This window comes from Brachionichthys hirsutus, chromosome 21 (genome assembly GCF_040956055.1).
Source record: "Brachionichthys hirsutus isolate HB-005 chromosome 21, CSIRO-AGI_Bhir_v1, whole genome shotgun sequence".
In the NCBI taxonomy this organism is placed as follows: domain Eukaryota; kingdom Metazoa; phylum Chordata; class Actinopteri; order Lophiiformes; family Brachionichthyidae; genus Brachionichthys; species Brachionichthys hirsutus.
In genome coordinates, this window is record NC_090917.1 from 10,094,304 (window position 1) to 10,120,688 (window position 26,385).

The 26,385-nt window shown below is 42.7% G+C and overlaps 1 protein-coding gene across 1 annotated transcript; it reads right to left on the reverse strand.

Annotated features, from left to right (window-relative positions):
• On the reverse strand, positions 1 to 25,926 carry LOC137910204 (V-type proton ATPase 116 kDa subunit a 1-like). Its single transcript, XM_068754637.1, has 21 exons — positions 25,810 to 25,926; positions 24,470 to 24,548; positions 24,214 to 24,311; positions 23,847 to 23,975; positions 23,685 to 23,767; positions 22,509 to 22,635; positions 22,002 to 22,084; positions 21,144 to 21,237; positions 19,354 to 19,566; positions 18,655 to 18,805; positions 18,122 to 18,261; positions 17,424 to 17,587; positions 16,552 to 16,642; positions 16,135 to 16,253; positions 14,569 to 14,785; positions 12,826 to 12,933; positions 10,850 to 10,957; positions 10,218 to 10,235; positions 8,342 to 8,459; positions 8,065 to 8,236; positions 1 to 94 (listed from the first exon to the last, which is right to left on the reverse strand). The coding sequence occupies exons 1-21, from the start codon at positions 25,924 to 25,926 to the stop codon at positions 1 to 3; spliced, it is 2,523 nt and encodes an 840-aa protein (XP_068610738.1).
• Between the last annotated feature and the right edge of the window lie 459 nt (positions 25,927 to 26,385).

Sequence of the window (26,385 nt, forward strand, 5' to 3'; positions counted from 1 at the left end):
TCAGTCATCAAACCGTCCCTCAAGTATGCTCTCAAACGAAAAGGGGATAAACTTGAAGCCCTGGCCGGTGTAGAACTTATTCTGGAACTCCACCCTGAAAAAGAAGGGCAAGCAGTCAGGAACAAGTGATGAGAATTTTATCAGAACAGGAACGTGTACAATGCACATGGATGTAATGCCTGCATACTTGAGTTTGTGTGTATTTGTATTGTTTTGACTTGACCTGTAGTGCGCTTCGCAGAGCCTGTTTCATTTCATGGCATCTCTGTGTGTACTGATAATGAAGTGCTATCCTATTCTATTCTATTCTATTCTACATTGTAAACGTCCAGTCTGCCCTGAAGTCAAAGTCAAAGTCAGCTTTATTGTCTGTTCGACTACATGCTTACACATACAGAGGACTGAAATTGCGTGACTCTCTTCTCCATAATTTTTTTTTTTTAAAAGCTAAAACAGATTTTTTATTATATATAATAAAGAAAAGGAAGGAGGAATATACAGAATAAAAATAAAATTATCTATTGCCCGGTGAAGCCCTTATTGTCATTGTCATGTCATGCTGGGGTTCAATAGCCATTTGCTTTATTCAAAGTTGCTTTTCTAAAGAATTTTAGTTGATGTGTTAACAATACCAATAACTTATTTGAAAAACGTAAACATGCCCCCTTGGGTACTTATATTTCCTCTTTATTGTGAAGGGGGATCTCCATCCTGTCAAAGATGCAATCAGTCATCGTTAGTCTCCCGGACGGTGATGAGAGCAGCCACGGTCAAGTTATTGATTTTGTCCTCTGGTGTGAGGAATCCTTCCTCCAGCTGAATAAAGCTAAAACTAAAGACCTGCTGATAGACTTTAGGAGGAAACCTCATCAGCGGGACGTTACTCTAATTAATGGTCAGGTCATTGAGCAGGTTCAATCATACAAGGACCTCGGGAACATCATTGATAGCAGTTTGACATTTGGAGAGAACAGTGAAGCAGTGAGCAAGAGGGGTCAGCAGCGACTCCACTGCTTGAGGAAGCTGATCATGAAAATGTTTTATCACTCCTTTATCGAACTATCATGAAAATGTTTTATCACTCCTTTATCGAACTATCATGAAAATGTTTTATCACTCCTTTATCGAACTATCATGAAAATGTTTTATCACTCCTTTATCGAACTATCATGAAAATGTTTTATCACTCCTTTATCGAACTATCATGAAAATGTTTTATCACTCCTTTATCGAACTATCATGAAAATGTTTTATCACTCCTTTATCGAACTATCATGAAAATGTTTTATCACTCCTTTATCGAACTATCATGAAAATGTTTTATCACTCCTTTATCGAACTATCATGAAGATGTTTTATCACTCCTTTATTGAACTATCATGACGATGTTTTATCACTCCTTTATTGAACTATCATGACGGTGTTTTATCACTCCTTCATTGAACTATCATGACGATGTTTTATCACTCCTTTATTGAACTATCATGACGATGTTTTATCACTCCTTTATTGAACTATCATGACGATGTTTTATCACTCCTTTATTGAACTATGACGATGTTTTATCACTCCTTTATTGAACTATCATGACGATGTTTTATCACTCCTTTATTGAACTATGACGATGTTTTATCACTCCTTTATTGAACTATCATGACGATGTTTTATCACTCCTTTATTGAACTATCATGACGATGTTTTATCACTCCTTTATTGAACTATCATGACGGTGTTTTATCACTCCTTTATTGAACTATCATGAAAATGTTTTATCACTCCTTTATCGAACTATCATGACGATGTTTTATCACTCCTTTATTGAACTATCATGACGATGTTTTATCACTCCTTTATTGAACTATCATGACGATGTTTTATCACTCCTTTATTGAACTACCATGACGATGTTTTATCACTCCTTTATTGAACTATCATGACGATGTTTTATCACTCCTTTATTGAACTATCATGACGGTGTTTTATCACTCCTTCATTGAACTATCATGACGATGTTTTATCACTCCTTTATTGAACTATCATGACGATGTTTTATCACTCCTTTATTGAACTATCATGACGATGTTTTATCACTCCTTTATTGAACTATCATGACGATGTTTTATCACTCCTTTATTGAACTATCATGACGATGTTTTATCACTCCTTTATTGAACTATCATGACGATGTTTTATCACTCCTTTATTGAACTATCATGACGGTGTTTTATCACTCCTTTATTGAACTATCATGACGATGTTTTATCACTCCTTCATTGAACTATCATGACGATGTTTTATCACTCCTTTATTGAACTATCATGACGGTGTTTTATCACTCCTTCATTGAACTATCATGACGATGTTTTATCACTCCTTCATTGAACTATCATGACGATGTTTTATCACTCCTTTATTGAACTATCATGACGATGTTTTATCACTCCTTTATTGAACTATCATGATGGTGTTTTATCACTCCTTTATTGAACTATCATGACGATGTTTTATCACTCCTTTATTGAACTATCATGACGATGTTTTATCACTCCTTTACTGAACTATCATGACGATGTTTTATCACTCCTTTATAGAACTATGACGATGTTTTATCACTCCTTTATTGAACTATCATGACGATGTTTTATCACTCCTTTATTGAACTATCATGAAAATATTTTATCACTCCTTTATCGAACTATCATGAAAATGTTTTATCACTCCTTTATTGAACTATCATGACGATGTTTTATCACTCCTTTATTGAACTATGACAATGTTTTATCACTCCTTTATCGAACTATCATGAAAATGTTTTATCACTCCTTTATTGAACTATCATGACGATGTTTTATCACTCCTTTATCGAACTATCATGACGATGTTTTATCACTCCTTTATCGAACTATCATGACGGTGTTTTATCACTCCTTTATTGAACTATCATGACGATGTTTTATCACTCCTTTATTGAACTATCATGACTATGTTTTATCACTCCTTTATTGAACTATGACGATGTTTTATCACTCCTTTATTGAACTATGACGATGTTTTATCACTCCTTTATTGAACTATGATGATGTTTTATCACTCCTTTATTGAACTATCATGACGATGTTTTATCACTCCTTTATTGAACTATGACGATGTTTTATCACTCCTTTATTGAACTATCATGACGATGTTTTATCACTCCTTTAGTGAACTATGACAATGTTTTATCACTCCTTTATTGAACTATCATGACGATGTTTTATCACTCCTTTATTGAACTATCATGACGGTGTTTTATCACTCCTTTATTGAACTATCATGGTGGCGTTTTATCACTCCTTTATTGAACTATCATGACGGTGTTTTATCACTCCTTTATTGAACTATCATGACGATGTTTTATCACTCCTTTATTGAACTATCATGACGATGTTTTATCACTCCTTTATTGAACTATGACGATGTTTTATCACTCCTTTAATGAACTATGACGATGTTTTATCACTCCTTTATTGAACTATCGTGACGGTGTTTTATCACTCCTTTATTGAACTATGACGATGTTTTATCACTCCTTCATTGAACTATCGTGACGGATGTTTATCACTCCTTTATTGAACTATCGTGACGGCGTTTTATCACTCCTTTATTGAACTATCGTGACGGATGTTTATCACTCCTTTATTGAACTATCGTGACGGATGTTTATCACTCCTTTATTGAACTATCGTGACGGTGTTTTATCACTCCTTTATTGAACTATCGTGACGGATTTTTATCACTCCTTTATTGAGAGTGTTGTGTCCTTTTCTTTGGTGTCATGGTTTGGCCAGGCTACTCCGAAACAGAAAAGGGGTTGAATGTAATTCTTAAATGGTCAAGTCGTCTGCTTGGTGAAGCTCAGACCAGCCCGGCGGGGGCAGAGGATCGCCTCCTCCATGTTACGGGATGACCTGCACCCCCCCCCCCTGTACGGTCATTTTGTCTCTCTGGCCTCTGGGCGGAGGTTACTAGTGCCAAGGTGCCAAACTCAGCGGTACAAAAATATCTTTGTCCCGACTGCGGTGGGTTTCCTGAATAAGCATTAGTCTGTATTTTAATCCTTCATCTTTTTATCAGGGTTTATTTTAATCATAGTCTTAAATCTTGTGTTGTAATTTCTTTTATTGTGGTTTGCAAACTTGTTTTTATATTTATTTTATTATGACATCTTGGTTTTACTGGCGCTGATGAAATATTATTTGAGCACTTTTAATGGTTTGTATAAATTTTAGATGTATATTTGCTGGTTTTAAATGGATGTTGGATGTTTTAACTTTATCTCACAGCAAAACGAATCTACCTTCGTGTACAAATAAAGTAACCTTGAACCTTGATCCTATTTTGAGCAGGTGCTATTCATTAAAATTCATTCATGCAAAGTTGTGATGTAGACGGTTTTCTTTTTTATTTAAGCATATTATATTATCAGGCGTAATTTACTTAATAGTAGCCCAACCTTTCATATATTTTTCTGTATGTGGCACTCGGTGGAGAAGACACAATATTTGGACACTATTTTTGTGTATTTCTACTTTTTCATACAGTGTCTGTTTGTGTCGTGGTAAATAGACTGTACTTCTATAGTGCCTTTCTAGTCGGACGATTAACAATACCAGCCATTTCACCCTTTCACATTAACAGTCAGAGGGGTGGCGTTTGTCCCAGGCACCATCTGCTCGTTAGGAGCGACAACCATTCACAATATCACATCAATCTAAGCAATTTGGGCTTCATTCAGACTTCAGTGTGTAGGCTGTGGTGCTGGAGACAGAACCACTGACCATCTGGTAGGTAGAAAAATGCTCTACCACTGAGCCACAACCCCCCCAGTGAGTGTTCAGAATGTAAGTGGCTCGCTGGGCCAACACAATGAAAAAGATCTGCGCACCGCCCTGATGCTTCCTACGGAATGTTGGCTCTGGAACTAACATTAGTTCACAGTTGGGATATCAATCACTACATTTGGTCCACACACATTCTACACAATGGAGTTTACGGGTTATTTGCTGAAAATCAAAAAGTGAGATGTTTGTATGTGCTGAGAAACAAGCTTTGAGGAATTCCATTGCTCTGTTCCAAAACGTTGTGTTTCCTATTTTACTTCCCAGTCTATGTGCAACAGAGGCTTCATATATCCATATCACATTTTTGCAAGTTGAATATGGAACAGTGTTGCTTTTGCATTTTTCTTGTGACGTCCCAAATCCTGCTTGTTGTAGTTTCATCCCTTAAAGTAGATTTCAAAGGGAGAAGGGAGAAGCTTTTCACTTGGAAGCACTTTTCCGGTATCAGACTCGGCACATTCATATTACTCTGTGCGTCTATACAGTGACTTACCGGCAATGACAATACAGTTTATACCATACCATACCATTATGTAATGCTTATACCCTAAAACCATCTGATGTCTTAATCTACAGAGATTATCAGTCCCTGCTGATTCCAGGCCTCATTCAGGGGCGTGCCCAGGAATGTCTCCCAGCTAGGGCAAATATGTGTCTGGCAAGGGCAGCATATAAAGTGAGGAAAGAAATGAGACATCCCCTCCCCGCATAGCTGTGGAGGTACGTGCTTGTGTGTTTCTGCAGATAGCACATCAGCATGTGTGTGTGTGTAAAGAGTGAAGAGCAGAGCTGAGGGCCCAGGTAGACTGCAATGAACTCTACTATCCCTGTTCACTACTCTGTGAAAAATACTCGACTAGTTTCTATCCTTAGCACAACAAAGTGTTGCTTCATTCCAATAGAGTCATACAATTCAACCAGAGAGCTGTCCAATATGGGCAAAGCCTCGTTCTGTGGGTTACTGGAAACCTCTGTGTCTATTCACCTTCCAATTCTTTTCAATAGCTGGCACTATGTTCTGTTGGACAGCGGGACTCCTTTCATCTGCTTTGTGTCCTTTAAACAGATTTTTATGTAGAAGTACTACAGAGTGATGGTTCTTGGCCCAAAATATTTCAGAAATGTTTGTTCTAGTGTTGTAGTTGAACTTGATGGCATCTCAGTGTCCACCAGCACCACTGCCAAGAATCTGAGGGGGTGTCTTTGATCAGGACCTGTCCTTTCAGTCCCTGATAAAGCATGCTTCAAGGACTGCGTTCCTTCACCTTGGCAATATTTAGCCCTAACCCTAACCAGACAGAGAAGACAATTCCCCTGTTATGGCGTCTCGGCATTGGCTTCCTGTTAGAGAATGAATTGAATAGCTTAATTAAGGATTTCCAGTCATGCTTTAGAGCTAATCCTAGCACAACTAGAGAAAGCCAATCAGAGATTGCAGACCCCGCCTCCAATAGACTATTGGATCTTGTGAGACAGTAAACAGGGCTTCCGGATCAGAAGGGCCAAACACAACTACAACTGTAACATATATGAGACTAGAATGAACTATGAGTGTGCACACCAAATCTGAAGTCTCTAGCTCCAGAATTGAGGTCAGGATGGACTCCTGAAAAATGCTGATTTTAGAACGAAAATTAGCTCTCAGATCCGGATCCGGCCGAAATTAGTCCTGGTCATAGACCTTTAAGGAGTACTTATGTGTGATGTTTTTTCAGATCCATACCGCCATGCATTTTGAAGAAATTAAGAAAAATGTCAAAAAGTGTTAAAGAATCCTTTAAAATTTTTAGAATCTGGATCCAGATCCGGATCAACGCCATTCTCTGGGAGGACCGAGCCACGGACAGAACCTTGCTTTTGTAAAAATTTCAAGTCGATTGGGTTACTAGTTTTTGAGTTATGCGCGCGGACAGACAAACAGACAGACAAACAAAGACTCCCACCTGAACGGTAACGACTCCTAACGAGACCAAATATATTTGTGGTTTTGGCCATTTGTTTGTTTCCTGCTCCAACAGGAGTAAAAATGTCTGGACTCTCTACCTGTTAGAGGTCCAGTCGACTGATTGGAACCTCCACAGACACTACAAGCTGTAAAACTTTATATTATAATAGCTGTCATTTTTACTGTAGATGAACATGCTTATGTACGTGTCCCTCAATCCTTCTCTTTCCACTTCTCCTCCCAATCTCTCCCCAGTGATATCCCAGCCTGTCTCGCTCTCTTTCACCAGCCAAGAGGAGGGCTGAGCAGAGGCTCCATGCCAGTGAAAGGCAGGTTTTCCTCATTGCTGTCTCCAAGTTGTTCATGGAGGATTCCTGAGTAAATAAACCTCAGTTGACTAGTTGTTTACAGTAGTCCATTTGTGTCCTCATCTCAAAACACCACTACCTCACAATTGCATGAGTTTCAGCTTGCTATCACTTACTTGAAGATATATTGTATCTGTATTGCAATATTTTTTTCCCGTGTTGGGAGGCGATGGATTTGCAGGGTGTAAGGTCATCTGGAGCGCTGCACGCTCACAGTTTGGTAAACTACTCTGTGTAAGGCAGTGCTTCTCAATTATTTTCTGTCGCGCCCCCCCTAGGAAGAAAAAAACATTTCGCGCCCCCCCCCCCGAAAAAAAATAAAACTTTTGTATCCTTATTAACATACAAAGAATTATGAAAAAGAAAGAAATATAGATCAACTTACAACAAAGAATAACTTTATTACCATTTTTTTTAGTCTGCAACAGAAATGAGGAAGTCAAGTCTTTCTTCTTCTCCCACCGTAGATTGTTTACAACTGCTCTTCTTCTGCTAATCCTCCCTGCGCGCACTCTGACAATCAGGGCGCCACTGCCAACTACTGGAGTGGATGTGCAATTACACTTTACTCTCGTAAGGCAAAAAAACATTTTCTCCGCGGTCACAGGCGCCCCCCCTGACATCGCACCGCGCCCCCCTAGGGGGGCGCGCCCCACCATTTGAGAACCACTGGTGTAAGGAGTGTTTCATGTTGTTAACATTCCTAAAAAGCACATAACCTTGAAGACCGCAAGTACTTGGCTCAACAGATGAACAATGACAGTTGGGTGGATGACTGTTTTCTATCATTGTATTCATTGTATGAGCAAATGAAGATATATACTGTGTGTGTGTGTGTGTGTGTGTGTGTTTGTGTGCACGCGCATCTAACCAGTGCAGACGCAAGGCGTGCAAGAAGGCTGACAGCCCCTCCATGATGAGCAGGATGGCAACAGTGAGGGTGGCAAAGGCTGAGAAGATGATCGACAGGCCAAAGAAGCCTCCCCCACTCCGAGATGACAGACCCAGGCGCATCACCATAGACCACAACACCTCCGACAGTTCTGCACACAAGTAAACATACACAAAGCCAAGACAACAAGGTTGACCACAAAAACATCCTGTTTGACTTCAGTATGAATTCAGACAGCGTGCCTGCATCGACTTACGTGCATGGGCCAGACTGAGCGCCCACAGACGCAGGTATGAGGCTGTGTTGGAGATGCAGCCCAGACAGTATTCTATGGTATGGATGGCCTGGTGGATAGCTACGTCACCAAAGTCAAACTGTGGGGGGGGGGGGGGGGGACACAAGATGCTTCATGTATCCTTATCATGGTCATAGCAATATAAAGAAGGAAAGAAAGCTTTATTAATGTCATTGTTACACTGCAAGCACACAACGACATTTCATTTTCACCCTAGTACAACGGGCCCCTGAAGCAACCACACTCACGCAGTGTGGAAGGTTAGCATGTTAAAATAGGTTTATGATTATAGCAACATCTTTATGGTTATTATACTGCATTTATGTCTCTTATATATTTGTGTTATAATAATGCAGGGGTCGGGAACCTATGGCTCTTTTGATGATCGCATATGGCTCGCGCACCAATTTAAAAAGTTTTTTTATTTTTTACTTTATTAACAATACTCACCAGTACAAACTCACTGTTAGTAGAGCTTGTGTTGCAGGGGCATTTTGCACGGCTGGCATTTTATTGTGAAAAATCACAGAGCGGAAGCACGCTGTCACGGTTCCGCCCTGAGCCTGGGCTGCCACTTTAAAAGTAGGCCGTCATCCCGCCATTAGGGGTGGGCGTGGCCAGCTGTGTGCACGGTGGCAGAGTGGACTTTGTTTGGCTCCACCTTAATTCCAGATTACTACTATTTTAATGTATTCTTACCTGGGACCTTCTTTTGGAATAAATGTGTGAAAAAGACGGGGCCCTGCGTTTGCTTCAAGAGGGCATCACTTGCTTTTTGGTTTTCTCTCGGCTGTGTATTATTACGTTGGGCTCCAGCCCCCCCTCGTCCTGTGTGCAGCTCCAGGTGTAAATGATCAATTCAACCATCGCACCGTCTCTGTTCTCTGCTTTCTGGGCTCCGCTCACGTTAGTCCGTAACGTTCAGAGGCTTATTATACTAGTTTATTACCTGCTTACCGCTTATACTGACATTTAGTTGAATTCACGTTTGAAATATATTATATGGCTCTCACTGAAATAAATGTCCAAATATTTTGCTTTCATGGCTCTCTTAGTCAAAAAGGTTCCCGACCCCTGTAATAATATATTGGTTAATGGTAAAATTAACAATTATGTTGTTACAATGTATCTATATTTATAGTAGTCACATATTTATGGTAATAATATGTTGATGTTATTTTAAGCAAAAATACATGAGGGAGGGAGGGAGAGAGGGAGATCTAAATTTGAAGATGTTTTGGTTAATAAATACAAAAACCAGAGTTTAAGACCCAGTTTGTCCAGTCATCCCAGTACTGTTAGTATGGCATGAGCAATGGGGAAAAACTCGCCATGGAAAATCTCTCTGTAAGAGGCTCCTTTGACCTTTGACCCCTGGCTGAGCCTATGTGGCTGGTCTGAGTTTCTCTCCTTCCTGGAGCAAGACTAGCCTTTCCTGCATGTACTTGGGGAGGGAGGGAAACTGGGCGTGTGTTGCTTTATGCTGCACTTGTTGGCTTTGGCTATGTGCTGCTCTGGTTTCCTGTTTCCTGTTTCCATGCTTGCATTTGTCTTTGGACCCATAAAGTAGAGTTCATGGAATCAACACTCATTGTTCCCATCAAAGGCTTTGTGACGCAATGGCTAATGAAAACAACACATGCTTTAAAATACACAGGGTTGAGGGCTGCCATTAGAAATGTTGTACAATGGTAATAACATACAAATACAGATTTATTAAGAATGTATATCATGCTGGGTGGACAGTAAAGGTGAATTTGATCTGATTGGGTTCCAACAAAGAGGAAATACCACTGATCACAAATAGACGGAGGAAATGCAAGACTCAAGCTCTTACCAGTTCTTCTTCTGAGTGCTTGAATGTAAGCAAAGTTGAAAGGTTAGTAGTATTACTTATCAGCACCGATACGAGTCATTCATAGCAAATGGCTATGTATTTCCTTGTAGGTCGAGGTAAGAAACAGTGTGTATCCATTAATAGTATTAGCAGGCAAGCTAATGATCAATATCAGATTAAATAAAATCAAATATAGAAATTCAGGTTTCAAGTCAGCGTCATATCTCAAAGTTATTTTATTTTAGTGCGAGGTAAAAAGAGCCATCTTAAAAATATTTTCTTGCTTATACACTATTACAAGGTTTGTAAATATATTTATGTTTGCCATACTACTAGTTTCAGTTTGAGTATAATATTGTCTCTATACCTGGTTGCAGTGTGAAGACATCCACTAATTATACTGTTGAAGTGCAGGTATATATGTATGGTATATATATATATATATAAGTATCGTATGCAGACATTTGAAATAGTTGTCAATTGAAAGGCCAATGTTAAATCTTATCCATTTAAAGTCTGAACCAAGAAAAATAAACTTTGTCAAAATACAATAATAGTAAGCGACAGTTTATAGTGACCAAAAAATGCAAGGATGACTTAAAAAAGTGCTTGTTGCTGTTTGAGTGGCTCACCTCATCTCCTTCCTCTGAGTGCTGGGAAAGCTGGTCGTGGTCCATGATGCCAGCTTCATCCTCTGTGGGCCCATTGCCCACTCGCACCCCTCCAAATTTCTGCGTGCCCTGTTGGGTGAGCCCGGTGCATGATGAGGACACACCTGTTTGCTCTAAAGATTGCTCTAGATTCTCTGCAGGGGTTTCTTCCCTCTTCTGGGACTAGATACAAAAGCCACAAGAGCTGTGTCTAGCTTAAAGCAAGCCTCGGGTTCAACACTTTCTCATTCATCTGCATTGAGCATGCAATTGAAACAAGAAGAATACTGTAAAATGATTTCAGACAACACAGTACTCAGTTTAAAGATCCCATATTATGCTCTTTTTCCACAAATTAACGCAGTTCTCAGGCTCTTATATGAACTAACTGTGCCAGTCTTTGGTCAAAGTAGCAAAGAGATGCTGCAGGACAGCGTCCCTCATTTCTGTCTCAAACAGATGCTGCAGGACAGCGTCCCTCATTCCTGTCTCAAACAGATGCTGCAGGACAGCGTCCCTCATTTCTGTCTCAAACAGATGCTGCAGGACAGCGTCCCTCATTTCTGTCTCAAACAGATGCTGCAGGACAGCGTCCCTCATTTCTGTCTCAAACAGATGCTGCAGGACAGCGTCCCTCATTTCTGTCTCAAACAGATGCTGCAGGACAGCGTCCCTCATTCCTGTCTCAAACAGATGCTGCAGGACAGCGTCCCTCATTTCTGTCTCAGACAGATGCTGCAGGACAGCGCCCCTCATTCCTGTCTCAAACCGCTCTGTCAGAAACGTGCTAAACCCGGAAGCAAAAGTGCGTTCATAGCGAGCAGGTGCACAGCAGTGCTACCATGGTAACTGTGAGGGACGTTTCAGCACCGAACATTACCACAAAAAATACACTTTCTTTATCCACTCTGCTCGTCTTCTTCTTGCGCACACGCGCGATGACGGCAATAATCTCAGGACAGAATAAAAATACTTTGAATCATCCATCCATCTTCAAACCGCTTATCCGGGGGGGTCGCGGGGCTAACAGCCAAAGCAGGGAAGCCTAGACTTCCCTCTCCCCGGTCGCTTCTTCCAGCTCTTCCGCGTTCCCAGGCCAGCCGAGAGACAGCTTCTCTCGACTGGCCTGGGTCTTCCCCGTGGTCTCCTCCCGGTGGGACGTGCCCAGAACACCGCGCTAAGGAGGTGCCCCCCGGACGGCTAAATGATATGCCCGAGCAGCGACTCGACTCCGTGACGGTGAAGAGAGCGCAGACACAGGGACGCACGCACGCATGTGCACGTTCACGCTGCTTGACGTCAAAGCCGAGAGCGGTTCCTTCCAGACGCGTTCCCGGAGGTGATTACAGACCTACCCAAACTACGGATTGACTGGATGGTTTATTTAGCTGGACCCAAAATCACCAGAATAGTGTCGAAACATGGGGAAAGTGGGTTTTTCATAATATGGGACCTTTAAGAAAACCTCCCACTGCCACACTTGCAATAACATTTGATGTATAAAATCAGTAATATACAGTAGTTATATCATGTAGTGGTGTACGTTCTGTGGTCCTCCACTTACAAAATGCGACATGTAAGAAAAGTCTCAATGGGTGTTACGAACACGTCAAACATGTCAGACTCCTCAGTCACAAATGGCAGTCCTTAGAGGTCTAAGGTAACCAGTGAGAGCTTATTTAAGGTCCTTTGCATTTGAAAAGTAGTGATTTTGATTTTTGCCGATTTCACCGCTGGAATATATCATCAACTGTTATGCCCAGTGGTCGGCGGGTAAAATATTTTCCGACCAAAATAAGAGCGTTTCCAAGGCAGACTTTAAGCCATTTTCACAGACGCACATCCAACCATAGAACACAACACAATGTCAATGGAAATGAATGGCAGAGCAGGAAGGAAAAAAGGTTATGCCGAAGGTGATAATGGTTATCCTGTGGGGATGAGCTGAGGTAACATACCAGATGCTTTTTCCATAGGTGCTGATGCCGAAGCACCATCGTTTTCACAATCAGCATACAGGGAACACATGCAAGAGCAATCAGCACCAGCAAAACCTGGATCCCCGTCTACAAATCAAACGAGAGAGGTTAGCAGTTAAGTTATTGTACATTACTTTAAAGTACTTTTATGTACTTCATGCTGCTACCTCTTCCCTTGTACTGCTGTCAAAATGCCTTTTTCCCCACGTGGGCTCAATAAAAGTACATCTTAATTTGTCTTAATGTTTTGCGAGTTTGAGTCTCAATTTGCTTTAGTAACAAAAACAAAACACTATTTATGTCTGAGTGAAAATCTGTATGTTTTAAATGCCTCGGGTGGAGCTGAGGTGAGCCGATGGCACAGCTTCCATTCTACGCGGCTCATAGACTACATGCACTGAAGACTTCTACGAGCTCAGTGGCTCAAAGAAGAAAGAAGAAGATCACTGTTGGGGAAATTACTTTTTTCACATGGAGGCCTTAAGCACAGACAAGCAAGTTAAGAGAGGAAGATGGCAGGAGCGCCTCGGTGCTCAGAAGGCGAACTGGCGCCTCTCCACACTCCACACCTCTTGGTCCATATGATCACAATTTGGTCTCAAGTTGGTCTCGAACCTGCCGGTCTCTAAGCCAAGTCCTTATGGACTGAGCTACTGCTGCCCCCTGCCTCTGTCTCAGCTTTTGATAATATTTACTCAGATATATAATCAACTTAGTCGAATAATTGTGATATTTGCTCAATCATGTCCATCCATCCATCCATCCAACCAACCAACTTCCACTTATCCAGGGCCGGGTCGCGGAGAATGCAGTCTGAGCAGGGACTTCCAGACTTCCCTCTCCCCTGATACTTTGTCCAATACCTCTTCCGGGGGGGATCCAGATGTGTTCCTAGGCCAGCCGAGAGACATAGTCTCTCCAGCGTGTCCTAGATCTTCCCCAAGGTCTCCTCCTGGCGGGACATGCCCAGAACACCTCCCCAGGGAAGGGTCCAAGAGGCATCTGAAACAGATGCCCCAGCCACCTCAGCTGACTCCTCTCGATGTGGAGGAGCAGCAGCTCTACTCCGAGCTCCTCACCCTGTCTCTAAGGGAGAGCCCAGCCTGCGGAGGAAGCTCATTTGGACCGCTTTGCATCCGGGATTTCGTTCCTTTGGTCATGACCCAAAGCTCATGATCATAGGTTTAGTCGTAGACGGTAAATCAGTCTACGTTTACTGTAGACTGGCCGGTAAATCAAGAGCTTCGTCTTTCGGCTCAGAAGGAGCCGAGCTCAACCATGTAAACATTTTATATACATTATAAGTATACTATAAAGGTTCATTCACTGTTAAGATAGTATAATGGCGTCAGATCACTTAAACTTATTGTTCTGCATATTCTCATATGTGTTTAACACTGATGTACTGTTCTTCAAGTACTGAATGTCAGAGTATTTAGACCACATTGCAGAAACGATCTATTAGAGTAAAAACATGCCAAGGTCATTCTGCATCGTCTGTAGGAGGGAAGACTTCGGTGAAGAGAGCCTCCGAGAAACACTGTAAATTCATAGCATAGATTAGACTCTTGGATCTTCGTTGTCTGGACGCCCTTTAGGTTAAGGTCTGTATCACTTGTAAGAGCCCTCTATCAGAATGTATGTATCATTTCATGCTGTCTGTTCAATAAACCTCGTGATTCGCTGAAATTTGTGTGGAGAAGGGAGGAAGGGAGGGTGCACCTGTCCCCTGTAGAGAAGCTTGTTTGTGGAGTCGCTGTAGTTGAAGAGACACATGTTGATGAAGTGGATGAGCAAGCTGGGAGCATCCTTGGAAGTGTAGGCATCATATGCAGTCCACTTGTAAAAGACAAGCAGAGCCAGGTAGCCAAACAGGCTGGACATGAAGACAATCTCTGGTATGAAGCCCAGGAAGACGTTCAGCGGCTTCTTAAAGTACCTGCAGTGTCGAGATTTCAGTTCATAGAAGGAGAGAGGAGACGACCGTAGTCGATCAGAGTATTAAGACGAGTAAAATAACCTCCTCAGAGCTGAGTCAATATAAATGATCACACTGACATCATTCATATCATTTCAATCTGTTTCTCATATAGAGACCGTAAACAGAACTCACTCCAGTGACGACCTTCTAGGAAAACACTGATTAGACCAGCGGTCACAAAATAAATTCTTGCCACAGACCGGTTTCATCCCGGGCAATTTTTCTGCAGATGAAAATTTAAAAACGAGGAATTTAAATATAACCAATAAACCTTATATTATGCATTTTTAATAAGTATCCATCCATCCATTTTTTATTCTAGATGAGACAATTTTCTCGTTTACAGCTACTTTGCTGCTTTGAGGGTCATGGAAATTACCCAGGAGCCAGTGCATCGCGTGTCCACATATAGACAGACAACCACTCACGCACACACTCACGCACTACGGACAATTTGGAGTAATCAATTCACATAAACTGCATGTTTTTGGAGGCGAGAGAAAACCGACAAACCCGGAGAAAACCCTCGTGGACACGGGAGAGCATACAAACTCTCCACAGATAGGATTCGAACCTGGCACATTCTAGCTGTGAGGCGACAGCGCTAACCGCTACGCCAGAGGTAGTGATTAGCTGTGTTAGTTGTGCTGCCCCACAACTTGTGGTAACTACCGTATTTACCGCACTATAATTCTCACTTTTTGTCATCGTTTGGCTGGACCTGCGACTTATACTCAGGTGCAACTTATGTATATTAAAATATGTACAGTAAACCCCCAGCTATCTGCGAGACTGTTCAAGATCTGTATATTCAGTGAGAGCTGAATCTGTTTGGAGGTTGTATTTCTTTTTACCCATTATTTTCAGTTATGAATCAGTTATAATTGCAGATAAATTATCGATAAGCGTAGCAGTAGTTGCTGTGATCTTACTCGGGTTTCAAACAAATTATCACATTGTCATCTGACAAAAACAAACACAACTATTTTGTTCACAACTTCCATCATTTTGATGGAGGCCAACAACCTGAACAACCTGAAAATCCCTCAGCAGAGACTCTTCATGATGCACTTCATTCAATCATCTCGATATATAGGATGCGTTCTTTTCTCCTTCACATACACACAAACAATGGCAGCGAAGTGCAAGGTGCTAACCCTACAATCAGCACTGCTTTGGGTTCAGTGATCTCAGTGTGCAGAGGAGTAGGTGAGGATCAAACCACCAACCTTAATTCTGAGATTAAATATAATCTTAACAAGGGTAGAGATATGGGGACAAGGTCAAGGGTTGATTATAACACTTACAAGTGATTGAAGAGGCTGAGAGACACTCCAAACAGCATGTGTATGACACCCAGGATCACAGACATCTTCATCTTGAATGAGTTTAAGAAGGTCAGTTTGTTGGTGGCAACATTCCAGATCTGCACAGACAGCGAAACAATTTCAGATGGAACCCACCAAGGTTTCTCTATTTTATGTCGTGGAGTGCGCCAAATCTATTGGGAACAATACATTATTGACTTCTTTGTGGTTAGTCTTTTGGTCACTCAGAGGTTCCTATAAATCTTTATTAGCAGCGCAAAAATAATGTCAATTCAAGACTGGTTCAGTCTTTTATAAAACACCTGTTTTTGCAGCATTTAAGAAATGACTGGGAGGACCATTTTTCACGTTTTGTTTTGACATTTGTTTTCCTTGTCATGAGTGCATCTGTTTTACCGGGTCAATTCCCAATGGATAAGGTCCACCAAATACGCCTGGAACTGCTGGGTCTAACTGCAAAACTGCATTTCCATCAAGTGTCCCAGACCTACAACGGACCAGAGGGAAATGAATGCTTTATCATGTTGCAAATTATTTATGGACATGCTGGAATATCAATCGAGTATAGTTGGACACGATTAAACCCATGAGCTGAGATGAAGAACATGATCAATGGATCAGACTGCTGTCAGTGGGTTCCTTAATCATTCTACAAAAACAGAGCACAACCTGTCACTACTTTATTTTGTATTTGAAATTATGGCAAATCTTTATTATTTTGTTTTTGTTGTTATTTTAGTGGTAAATATTGATGCAACAATTTCAAACAGTTTCAAAATGTTGACATAGATTTTTCGTTTAGAATTTAATGCAGCAAAACATTTCATTCAGTTGGGACAGGATCATGTTTATTTTCTCTTCTTTTAACAACATCTGGAAGCATTTGGAACTGAGGTATGTACATTTGGCACGTTTTCCATTTCTTCCAGATGAAGCATTTCAGCTGCTCCAGATTTTGGGGTTTCCTTTCTCAAATTTTACAAAATATTTTCCATGGGCGATGAGCTCGGCCAGCAGCCAGGGCAGTTTAGCACCAGACCCTTTCGCTATGGAGTCATGCTGCTGTCATACCTAGAGAATGCCGTTTCATTGTGTTGCTGAATAAGCCAGGTCTTCCCTGAACAAGATTTTGTCTACTACTGTTCTCAAATCCGAACTGTATACTGTATAAACATCATCATAAATAATAACCATATGTATGGTCCATATGCAGTGCGCGTGTAAGACAGACAGACAGACAGACAGGACAGAGTTGGTGGCTGACTTACGACCAGTTGGCTCCTTTCGGGCCAAACATAGGCCTGACGCTCCAACCAGAGCCAAACATGTTGAGTGACTTGGAGAAGCAGTCATTGTAAATAACGCCGGTGTAGACAGAGAAGACGCCCATCAGAAGGATTATATAGCGACCAGCAAATATCATGTTGAACATCTACAGAGACACATATCAATTGTTCAAGATTCAAGGTCGCTTCACTGATTTTTGCGATCAGTTTTGATTAGTAAACAAACAATTGCATCCTAATTTCATTAAACATCACCATAATTATGGAAATGGTAATTAAAGTTAAACCTGTCTTTCTTTCACTGCCCTTTTCTGTACCTACATATCTTATTATTTACCTAGCTATTACAAACAAACAATATTACAATTACTGTTACAAATATACAGTTATGTAGAGTATCTTTTTACATTGAGGGAAAATCTTTTAATTGTAAACTGTCTTAAATGGATCAGATAGGAATAGTCCATAGACCTGAATGTGTAGCAAAGAGAAGCACTTCTGTATGACATCGTGCACTAGTGATACTGAGAGAGTCGGGATTTCATTGCACAAAGTCTTTAGACAAACTGGGTTTCGAACTGCCACCTTATCATGGTGGGGGAGTGTGAGCGCCCAAATAATCACAGGCGCTCTGTGGTCGGGAGCTTTATGCTCTTGGTAGGGTCTTGTTCTTACTGTACCTCATTATCACACTTTTGGGCGAGGAGGCGACTTTCTCGGATGACGAGGTAGAGGGCAGCACAGGTCATCAGCACGCCATGACCCATGTCCCCAAACATGACCGCAAACAGGAAGGGGAATGTAATTATGGTATACGGCGCTGTAACAATAATTAGACTACGATTAATAAAATGATACATATTATGATTATTTATATGACTAATAATGTGTACAATTAATAACTTAGTAATAATAAAATATCATCAACCCTCTGCATTGATCCGGGCTTGGGACCGGCCCAAAGGAGACACTACCCGTGCTACCTCCGAGGCTGCATTAATATCATTAATGATATGGTAATACTATAACTTTGAAGCTCCATTGACTGTAATGTTAATGAAAATTTCAAAGTGATCCATAATGAAGGGTCTCTTCTGGATCATTTTCATCATCTATTCCTGCTAGCATTCCCAACATTTACAGAAACAATAATATATGTTCAAGCATATGATTATAATATGATCATTCCAAATATAGAAAATATGAGGAGGACCTGGATTGATCTCTCGGTAGCTTCCGATGCCGTAGGCATCAACTATGTTCTGGAAGCCTGACGTGAACTTATTGGTCTTGTTGAAGGTGGGAGGAGTTTGTTTGGTTTGCATTCTGTTCAGGATAGATGGCACCGTGGAGCCACTCCTCTCCTGTCAATCATACCATATAGATAGGCAGTCAGGTGAGCAGGCCAATGGATGGACGGACAGACATTATTGATTGAAAAACAAACCCCCTTCATCAGCCAAAATGCATGAGACCTGTCTGATACCCCACAGTGGGTGGATGGATGGATGGGTAGAGTAGAGATAGATAGAGAGAGAGATAGATAGACCAAGTGATAGATAGAGAGCTAGATGGATGGAGATAGAGAGATAGATAGGTTATAGATAGATAGATAAATGATAGATCAGTTAATTGCCATTGTTAATGAGGGTTCACAGACTAGGAGTCTTTCTCTGTGAAGTCGTGCAACATGTAACAGTAATGACAAAAATAAATGCTAGCTACAGCGCTATGCTGAAGAGTATGCCGTAAAATAGACTAAGTTTAAAAAAACATATTATCCATCATCTATTATAGATATATATGCTCTTCCACATAACCAGTTTAAGGATCAAAGATGGTCTTTTGCTTTCTTTTGGTCCATATACAAAGACCTCTCCAAAGCAGCAATGTCTCTGATAGAGGAACTCACCGTCCCTCTGCGCAGGGCAAACTGGATGGAGTCCAGGTCTGACACGGGACACCACACCTCAGCAATCAGACACTTCTGGGTGACATCGATGTTGCAGAGGTTGAGTGTATGGTAGATGGCCTTCATCTTCCTCACCTTGATGAACCACACTCGCATGGTCTTGGAGGCAGCCTGCAGCACTCGCTGGCGATGGTCTTCTGTTTGGTTCAGCACCTACGGCAGCAATGGAGAGGTCAGAGCCCCAGGTCCCGTTAGCGCCCGCGCTTTGGATGATATTTAGGGGCCTCCAGTCAGAAATGTGTTTTTCTTGTGGTTCTACACCGAAATGATTGAGCTTCACTGCCATGATGGTTGGTTTCTTCCCTTTCCTGAATATCTTTTTTAAAACAATTGGGACTACGAGCCTGTTTTGTCATATCACAAATGTTGTGGAGGTCAATTCTGGATATAAAAGCACCGCAGGACGGATGTCCTGTAATGAAGAATAGCCTTCAAAGATTGGAGAGGATCTGCATAAATGTGTGGATCCAAGAATTGGAGGCTGTCATGATCATCATAAGATGCTGCAGGACAGCGTCCCTCATTTCTGTCTCTAACAGATTCTGCAGGACAGCGTCCCTCATTTCTGTCTCACACAGATGCTGCAGGACAGCGTCCCTCATTTCTGTCTCAAACAGATGCTGCAGGACAGCGTCCCTCATGTCTGTCTCAAACAGATGCTGCAGGACAGCGTCCCTCATTTCTGTCTCAAACAGATGCTGCAGGACAGCGTCCCTCATTTCTGTCTCAAACAGATGCTGCAGGACAGCGTCCCTCATTTCTGTCTCAAACAGATGCTGCAGGACAGCGTCCCTCTTTTCTGTCTCACACAGATGCTGCAGGACAGCGTCCCTTATTTCTGTCTCAAACAGATGCTGCAGGACAGCGTCCCTCTTTTCTGTCTCACACAGATGCTGCAGGACAGCGTCCCTTATTTCTGTCTCAAACAGATGCTGCAGGACAGCGTCCCTCATTTCTGTCTCAAACAGATGCTGCAGGACAGCGTCCCTCACTTCTGTCTCAAACAGATGCTGCAGGACAGCGTCCCTCATTTCTGTCTCACACAGATGCTGCAGGACAGCGTCCCTCATTTCTGTCTCACACAGATGCTGCAGGACAGCGTCCCTCATTTCTGTCTCAAACAGATGCTGCAGGACAGCGTCCCTCATGTCTGTCTCAGACAGATGCTGCAGGACAGCGTCCCTCATTTCTGTCTCAAACAGATGCTGCAGGACAGCGTCCCTCATTTCTGTCTCAAACAGATGCTGCAGGACAGCGTCCCTCATTCCTGTCTCAAACAGATGCTGCAGGACAGCGTCCCTCATTTCTGTCTCAAACAGATGCTGCAGGACAGCGTCCCTCATTTCTGTCTCAAACAGATGCTGCAGGACAGCGTCCCTCATTCCTGTCTCAAACAGATGCTGCAGGACAGTGTCCCTCATTTCTGTCTCAAACAGATGCTGCAGGACAGCGTCCCTCATTTCTGTCTCAAACAGATGCTGCAGGACAGCGTCCCTCATTTCTGTCTCAAACAGATGCTGCAGGACGTTCATAGCGAGCAGCGCTACCATGGCAACCGTGAGGGATGTTTTTAGCACAAAATAAAACAGTTTTTGCCAGAACATTACCACAAAAAAATGACTTTATCCACTCTGCTCTTTTTCTTCAACTCGTGCAGGCGATAGGGAAGAGTGCCTCTACACACACACACACACACACACAAAAACAATCAATTCTGTCCACAACCATACCATCTGCAGGTCATCTATGCGGCTGTTGACACCAGCTAGCATCTCCTTCCTCTCCTGTGGGGTCTCTGGGCAAGGGTAGAGAGAGGCCCGGAACCTGGACAAATGCAACTGAGTCACTTCACAGCATCTACAACTGTACTTTCTGATTGGTTTCCTTCTGTCCTGCTCAAGATGAAAGAAAAACACATCAGGATAGCATCATGTGAAATGATGGAGGCTAATAAAGTGCACAATCAGTGCGTATCTGCACGGTACCATAATCTACGATTAGCCAATGTAATTCGACACTAAACATGTATATATATATAAGAGACACTTCTCGAGGTAATTTTGTATAGCTCAAGGAGTTAGAAACTTGATTGCAATAAAACTGCTTTTGAAGTGCTCTTTTTCACCAGACAGCAGCAGCAGCTCAGTGGGAGACTGGGTGTCTGCTTTACCGAAAATTTCAAAGTGATCCAGAATCCAGGATCTCTTGTGGATCTTCACCTAATCATCTATTCCTGGTAACATTCCCAACATTCCCAACATTCCCTCCAGAACCTTTTGAGTTATCTTGCTAACTGACAGACAGACAAACCGACACAGGTGAAAACATAACCTGCTCGGCGGAGGTAATGAATATGCAGAATTTGAATGAAAAATATTTTGTGTAGTTTGATACTGAATATTTGAATAAAAACAAATGTTTTTTTACTGCAGTGAACAGCAAACAATGTTTTATGCAGATAAATGAAGTTAAATCTTGTAATATAAAAAATATCCTATCATCTCTCTCTCTCTCTCTCTCTCTGTGTGTGTGAATTAAATAATAATTTCTGATACTAAAATTATTTTACCTATATCTGTAATACCCACCCCTCGCAGATCTTCTTCACCCTGTTCTTCAGCTGGTCACCTTGGAAGAAGATGATGAACACCGATTTGTGGACCTGGTCTCCCTGTTGGACAGAGAAGTTAAAAAAAATAAATCCCTGATGAGTCTGATCTGTGTCTAATATTTAAAAAGGTCAGGAAACATTTTGTGCATAGGTATGGCAACTGCAATGGACAAATATCATTATTATTCATTAATTAGTCTGCTGTACAATTTGTTTTCTGGGTATTCCAATGTGATTTTGTTTTTCCGTTTTGCTTTCTGTCGATCTCTGCATGGACGGCGCTGAACATATAACCCCAAACTCAATTCAGGTGCTGCTTATGAACCGTGTGGGTCCAACCCTATAGGAAAAAACAGAATCACAATCTGAAGTCAAACCGCCTATCTGTCATGTCTTGTCTCGTTCCCCTTCTGTAATCTGTTACTCGGATGTAATACTTTTAGTTTTTCTCTTTAATGTTATGACAAATGTGATGTGTTCTGACCGTAGTAGGGTCCTCCAGAGGATCCTCAATCTCTGCCTTTCTTAAGAAGACGTTACCCCGACACACCCTCCACAGCATCCTCTCAAAGGTTGGAATCCTCTCCCTGCTGATTACGCCAGCCACAAACCTGCTCAGAGGAGATAACACAAAGTACCACCAGTTCACGCTCTGCTTCTGAGACCCAGAGCAAGTTACAGCAAATTGTTGAGATCAGCAGAGTTGCAGAAACAGGAATTTAGCATGACATTGATGTTAAAAATCACACATGGGGCGGAAATGGTGGACATTTCCCCTCTCATCCTAGAGGCTCCTTGGATGAGAGACAAATCATCTTCTTGGTTTAATTACAAGTCCATGTGACTATTCATCGCTACTATGACCTGTGTTTTCCTTACTGTATTTCCAGAGCATTTTTTGTGTGTCTCCAGGATGTTGTTAATTTTCCCCGTCTCCTCTCCTGATAATCTGCACCTGCTCCTAAGCATTTATAATCCCAATCCTCCAGTCAGCATCCACTCAATTGTCCGTTATTCCTTGAGATTACATGCTCATCCTACTCTGCTTTTATGTGACCCTCTGATCCTGATTATTCGTGCAGAACCTGCCCCTCACTGTCACCTGAAGTCTGTCTGCTCTTGAGTGTTCTGCTTCAGGCAGAACCTTTTTGCCTATCTTGCTAACTAGCCAGTCGCCATTCTCACTTATTTTGTTAATCCTTCTTCAGTAAATTATTTTTGAAATGTTTTCCTTCTAATATTTCCTAGTTTTACATTTTAGGTCAAATTGTTCTGATACACAATTAACACAAATGAAATAAATATTCAAAATCATATGTCTCCGCATATTCCTTGTCTGAAGGCATCACAGCAAGAATGTACTGGGTTCGAGTCCCTTTTGTGTGGAGTTTGCATGTTCTCCCGGTTTTCTCCCACTACCAAAAACATGCAACTTCGGTGAACTAGTTATGCTAAATTGTCCATAAGTGTGTGTGTGTGTGTGGCAGCTCGTCCAGGGTGTGCCCCGCCTCTCCCCTGTAGGCAGCTGGGATAGGCTGCAGGATCCAGCAACCCGGAGTTTTGAATAAGCGGTTCAGACAATTAATGAATAAATGACTCTGTCAACATTTGTTTAGAAAAGTGAAGAGGATGCATCAGGTAATACGTGGCCATCCTGTACCCAAGTCTAAGAGGTGCCCCGCGGCCCCCCTCACTGCCCTCCATCAGGGCTGACGACTCCTCCAGTAGGTTGGGGTCCTCCATCTGTCAAGACATTAACAACATCATGGCGACTGATATATGTTTGTGCCTCTGGATGCGGAGGACTGTGAAATATTTATACCTCATCAAAGAACTGCTGAGTTCGCCGGAGAATGTGTTTGAGCTCCGTCAGCTCCAGGAAGTTCTTCTTCAGTGCCTCCTGGTTGGTGTTGATCTCCTTCAGTTCATTCTCCAGCTTTTCAAAGGTGGCCTGCCCATCACAGTCAACATATGGCAGATGTTACGGATCTATATAACATCTACACTCTTAACCGGACCGCTCTCTCTCTTTTTTTTTGCTAGCTACAAATTTACAAACAGTCAATGCAAATGAGCGACGGAGCTAAGATTCCCTCATGTCCCACGATCAATAGAAGGGGTGTTCTAACAACCGATCATCTCTTCTGTTGAACCGTTACCCTCTCATGATGCGTTTCAACAGTGATTACCTCAAGATCGATCATGTCCCTGGGAAAAGGAACCTCTGGATTTTCACCAGTGTCGACAGTAGGGATGTTAGCTTTCTTGATCTCCTTCTCCACAAACCCTGTTCAGGAGAAATAACCATCAATGCAATGGCTGCCAGTGTAATTGTACCCAAATGCAATGGAGGAAGGTCAGTCTGATCGAGCAGTGACAGCGGAGACACTGACCCTGAATTGGGGTTTGGAACTGTTCCTTATCTAAGGTTTTCTCTTTGCTTACTTAGCTTCCTGTCCATCTCCTCACATCTCCTCACTTCATTCACAAACTTGCGCTGGAACACATTGACATCTGGATTCAGCTGCGGGTGTAAAATGAGGGAGACGTTTGGTTATCATTGGTTTAAACTACACATAGGTTAGACGTTTTGGAGACGAGGTCAGAGAGGACAGACTTCGATGGTTTGGGCATGTCCAGAAGAAGGATGCTGAGGATGGAACCGCCAGGGAACAGGACTAGAGGACGACCCAGGAGAAGATACATGGACGTAGTGAGGGAGGACATGAGAGTGGCTGGTGTTGGGGAGGACGATGCAAAGGACAGGACTAGAGGGCGACCCAGGAGAAGATACATGGACGTAGTGAGGGAGGACATGAGAGTGGCTGGTGTTGGGGAGCACGATGCAAAGGACAGGACTAGAGGACGACCCAGGAGAAGAGACATGGACGTAGTGAGGGAGGACATGAGAGTGGCTGGTGTTGGGGAGGACGATGCAAAGGACAGGGCTAGAGGACGACCCAGGAGAAGAGACATGGACGTAGTGAGGGAGGACATGAGAGTGGCTGGTGTTGGGGAGGACGATGCAAAGGACAGGGCTAGAGGACGACCCAGGAGAAGAGACATGGACGTAGTGAGGGAGGACATGAGAGTGGCTGGTGTTGGGAAGGACGATGCAAAGGACAGGACTAGAGGACGACCCAGGAGAAGATACATGGACGTAGTGAGGGAGGACATGAGAGTGGCTGGTGTTGGGGAGGACGATTCAAAGGACAGGGCTAGAGGACGACCCAGGAGAAGAGACATGGACGTAGTGAGGGAGGACGATGCAAAGGACAGGACTAGAGGACGACCCAGGAGAAGAGACATGGACGTAGTGAGGGAGGACATGAGAGTGGCTGGTGTTGGGGAGGACGATGCAAAGGACAGGGCTAGAGGACGACCCAGGAGAAGAGACATGGACGTAGTGAGGGAGGACATGAGAGTGGCTGGTGTTGGGAAGGACGATGCAAAGGACAGGACTAGAGGACGACCCAGGAGAAGAGACATGGACGTAGTGAGGGAGGACATGAGAGTGGCTGGTGTTGGGGAGGACGATGCAAAGGACAGGGCTAGAGGACGACCCAGGAGAAGAGACATGGACGTAGTGAGGGAGGACATGAGAGTGGCTGGTGTTGGGGAGGACGATGCAAAGGACAGGGTGAAGTGGAGAAGGCTGGGTTGCTGTGGCGACCCCTCAGGGGACAAGAGGAAAGTAGAGTAGAAGACGTTAACCAAAGCCGGTCTCGGTCTTTGAGAAAGGTCTCTTCCTCTCGATGGCGCCGTTTGAACACGCTCGTACTCACGTCTCTGAACTGGACCATGCCAAGTTCTCCCAGCTCGCTGACGCAGCAGTAAGCGGCCTCTGACTGCAGGAACAGTTGGGCCAGGGTCATGTCCTCGCTCCTGAACAGTTCCCCCATGGTGTGAACCGCGCTTCAACCCAGTTACAATGAACGACTGGGACATGGGACAGGAAGGCAGACATGCATTCCATTTTAACATACATGACGACACATCAGCAGCAAAGCAGAAATATGAAAGGGACATTTCTATTTTTAGTGGTGGCACCACGCCCGTGTCTGCATGGGTTCTCTGGCTCCTCCCACTAGCAAAAGCATGAAACGTAGGTGAATTGTTTGAGCTGCCGTTTCGTCCGGGGTGGAGCCCATCTCTCCCAGCAGACCTGGGACCCTGGGAGACGAGACGATCGCATCTAGTCTACAAGAAGATGGACGGATGCTTTCAGAAAATGTCAGAAAAGCATGGCAGGTAACATTTTGATTGGTAATCACCATTGACCAAACATTTTTGTCCTTTATCCAGTTATTTCTGCATCAAACAGCGAGGAACCTGCCAGACTAAAAAGTAGGGATCATTCA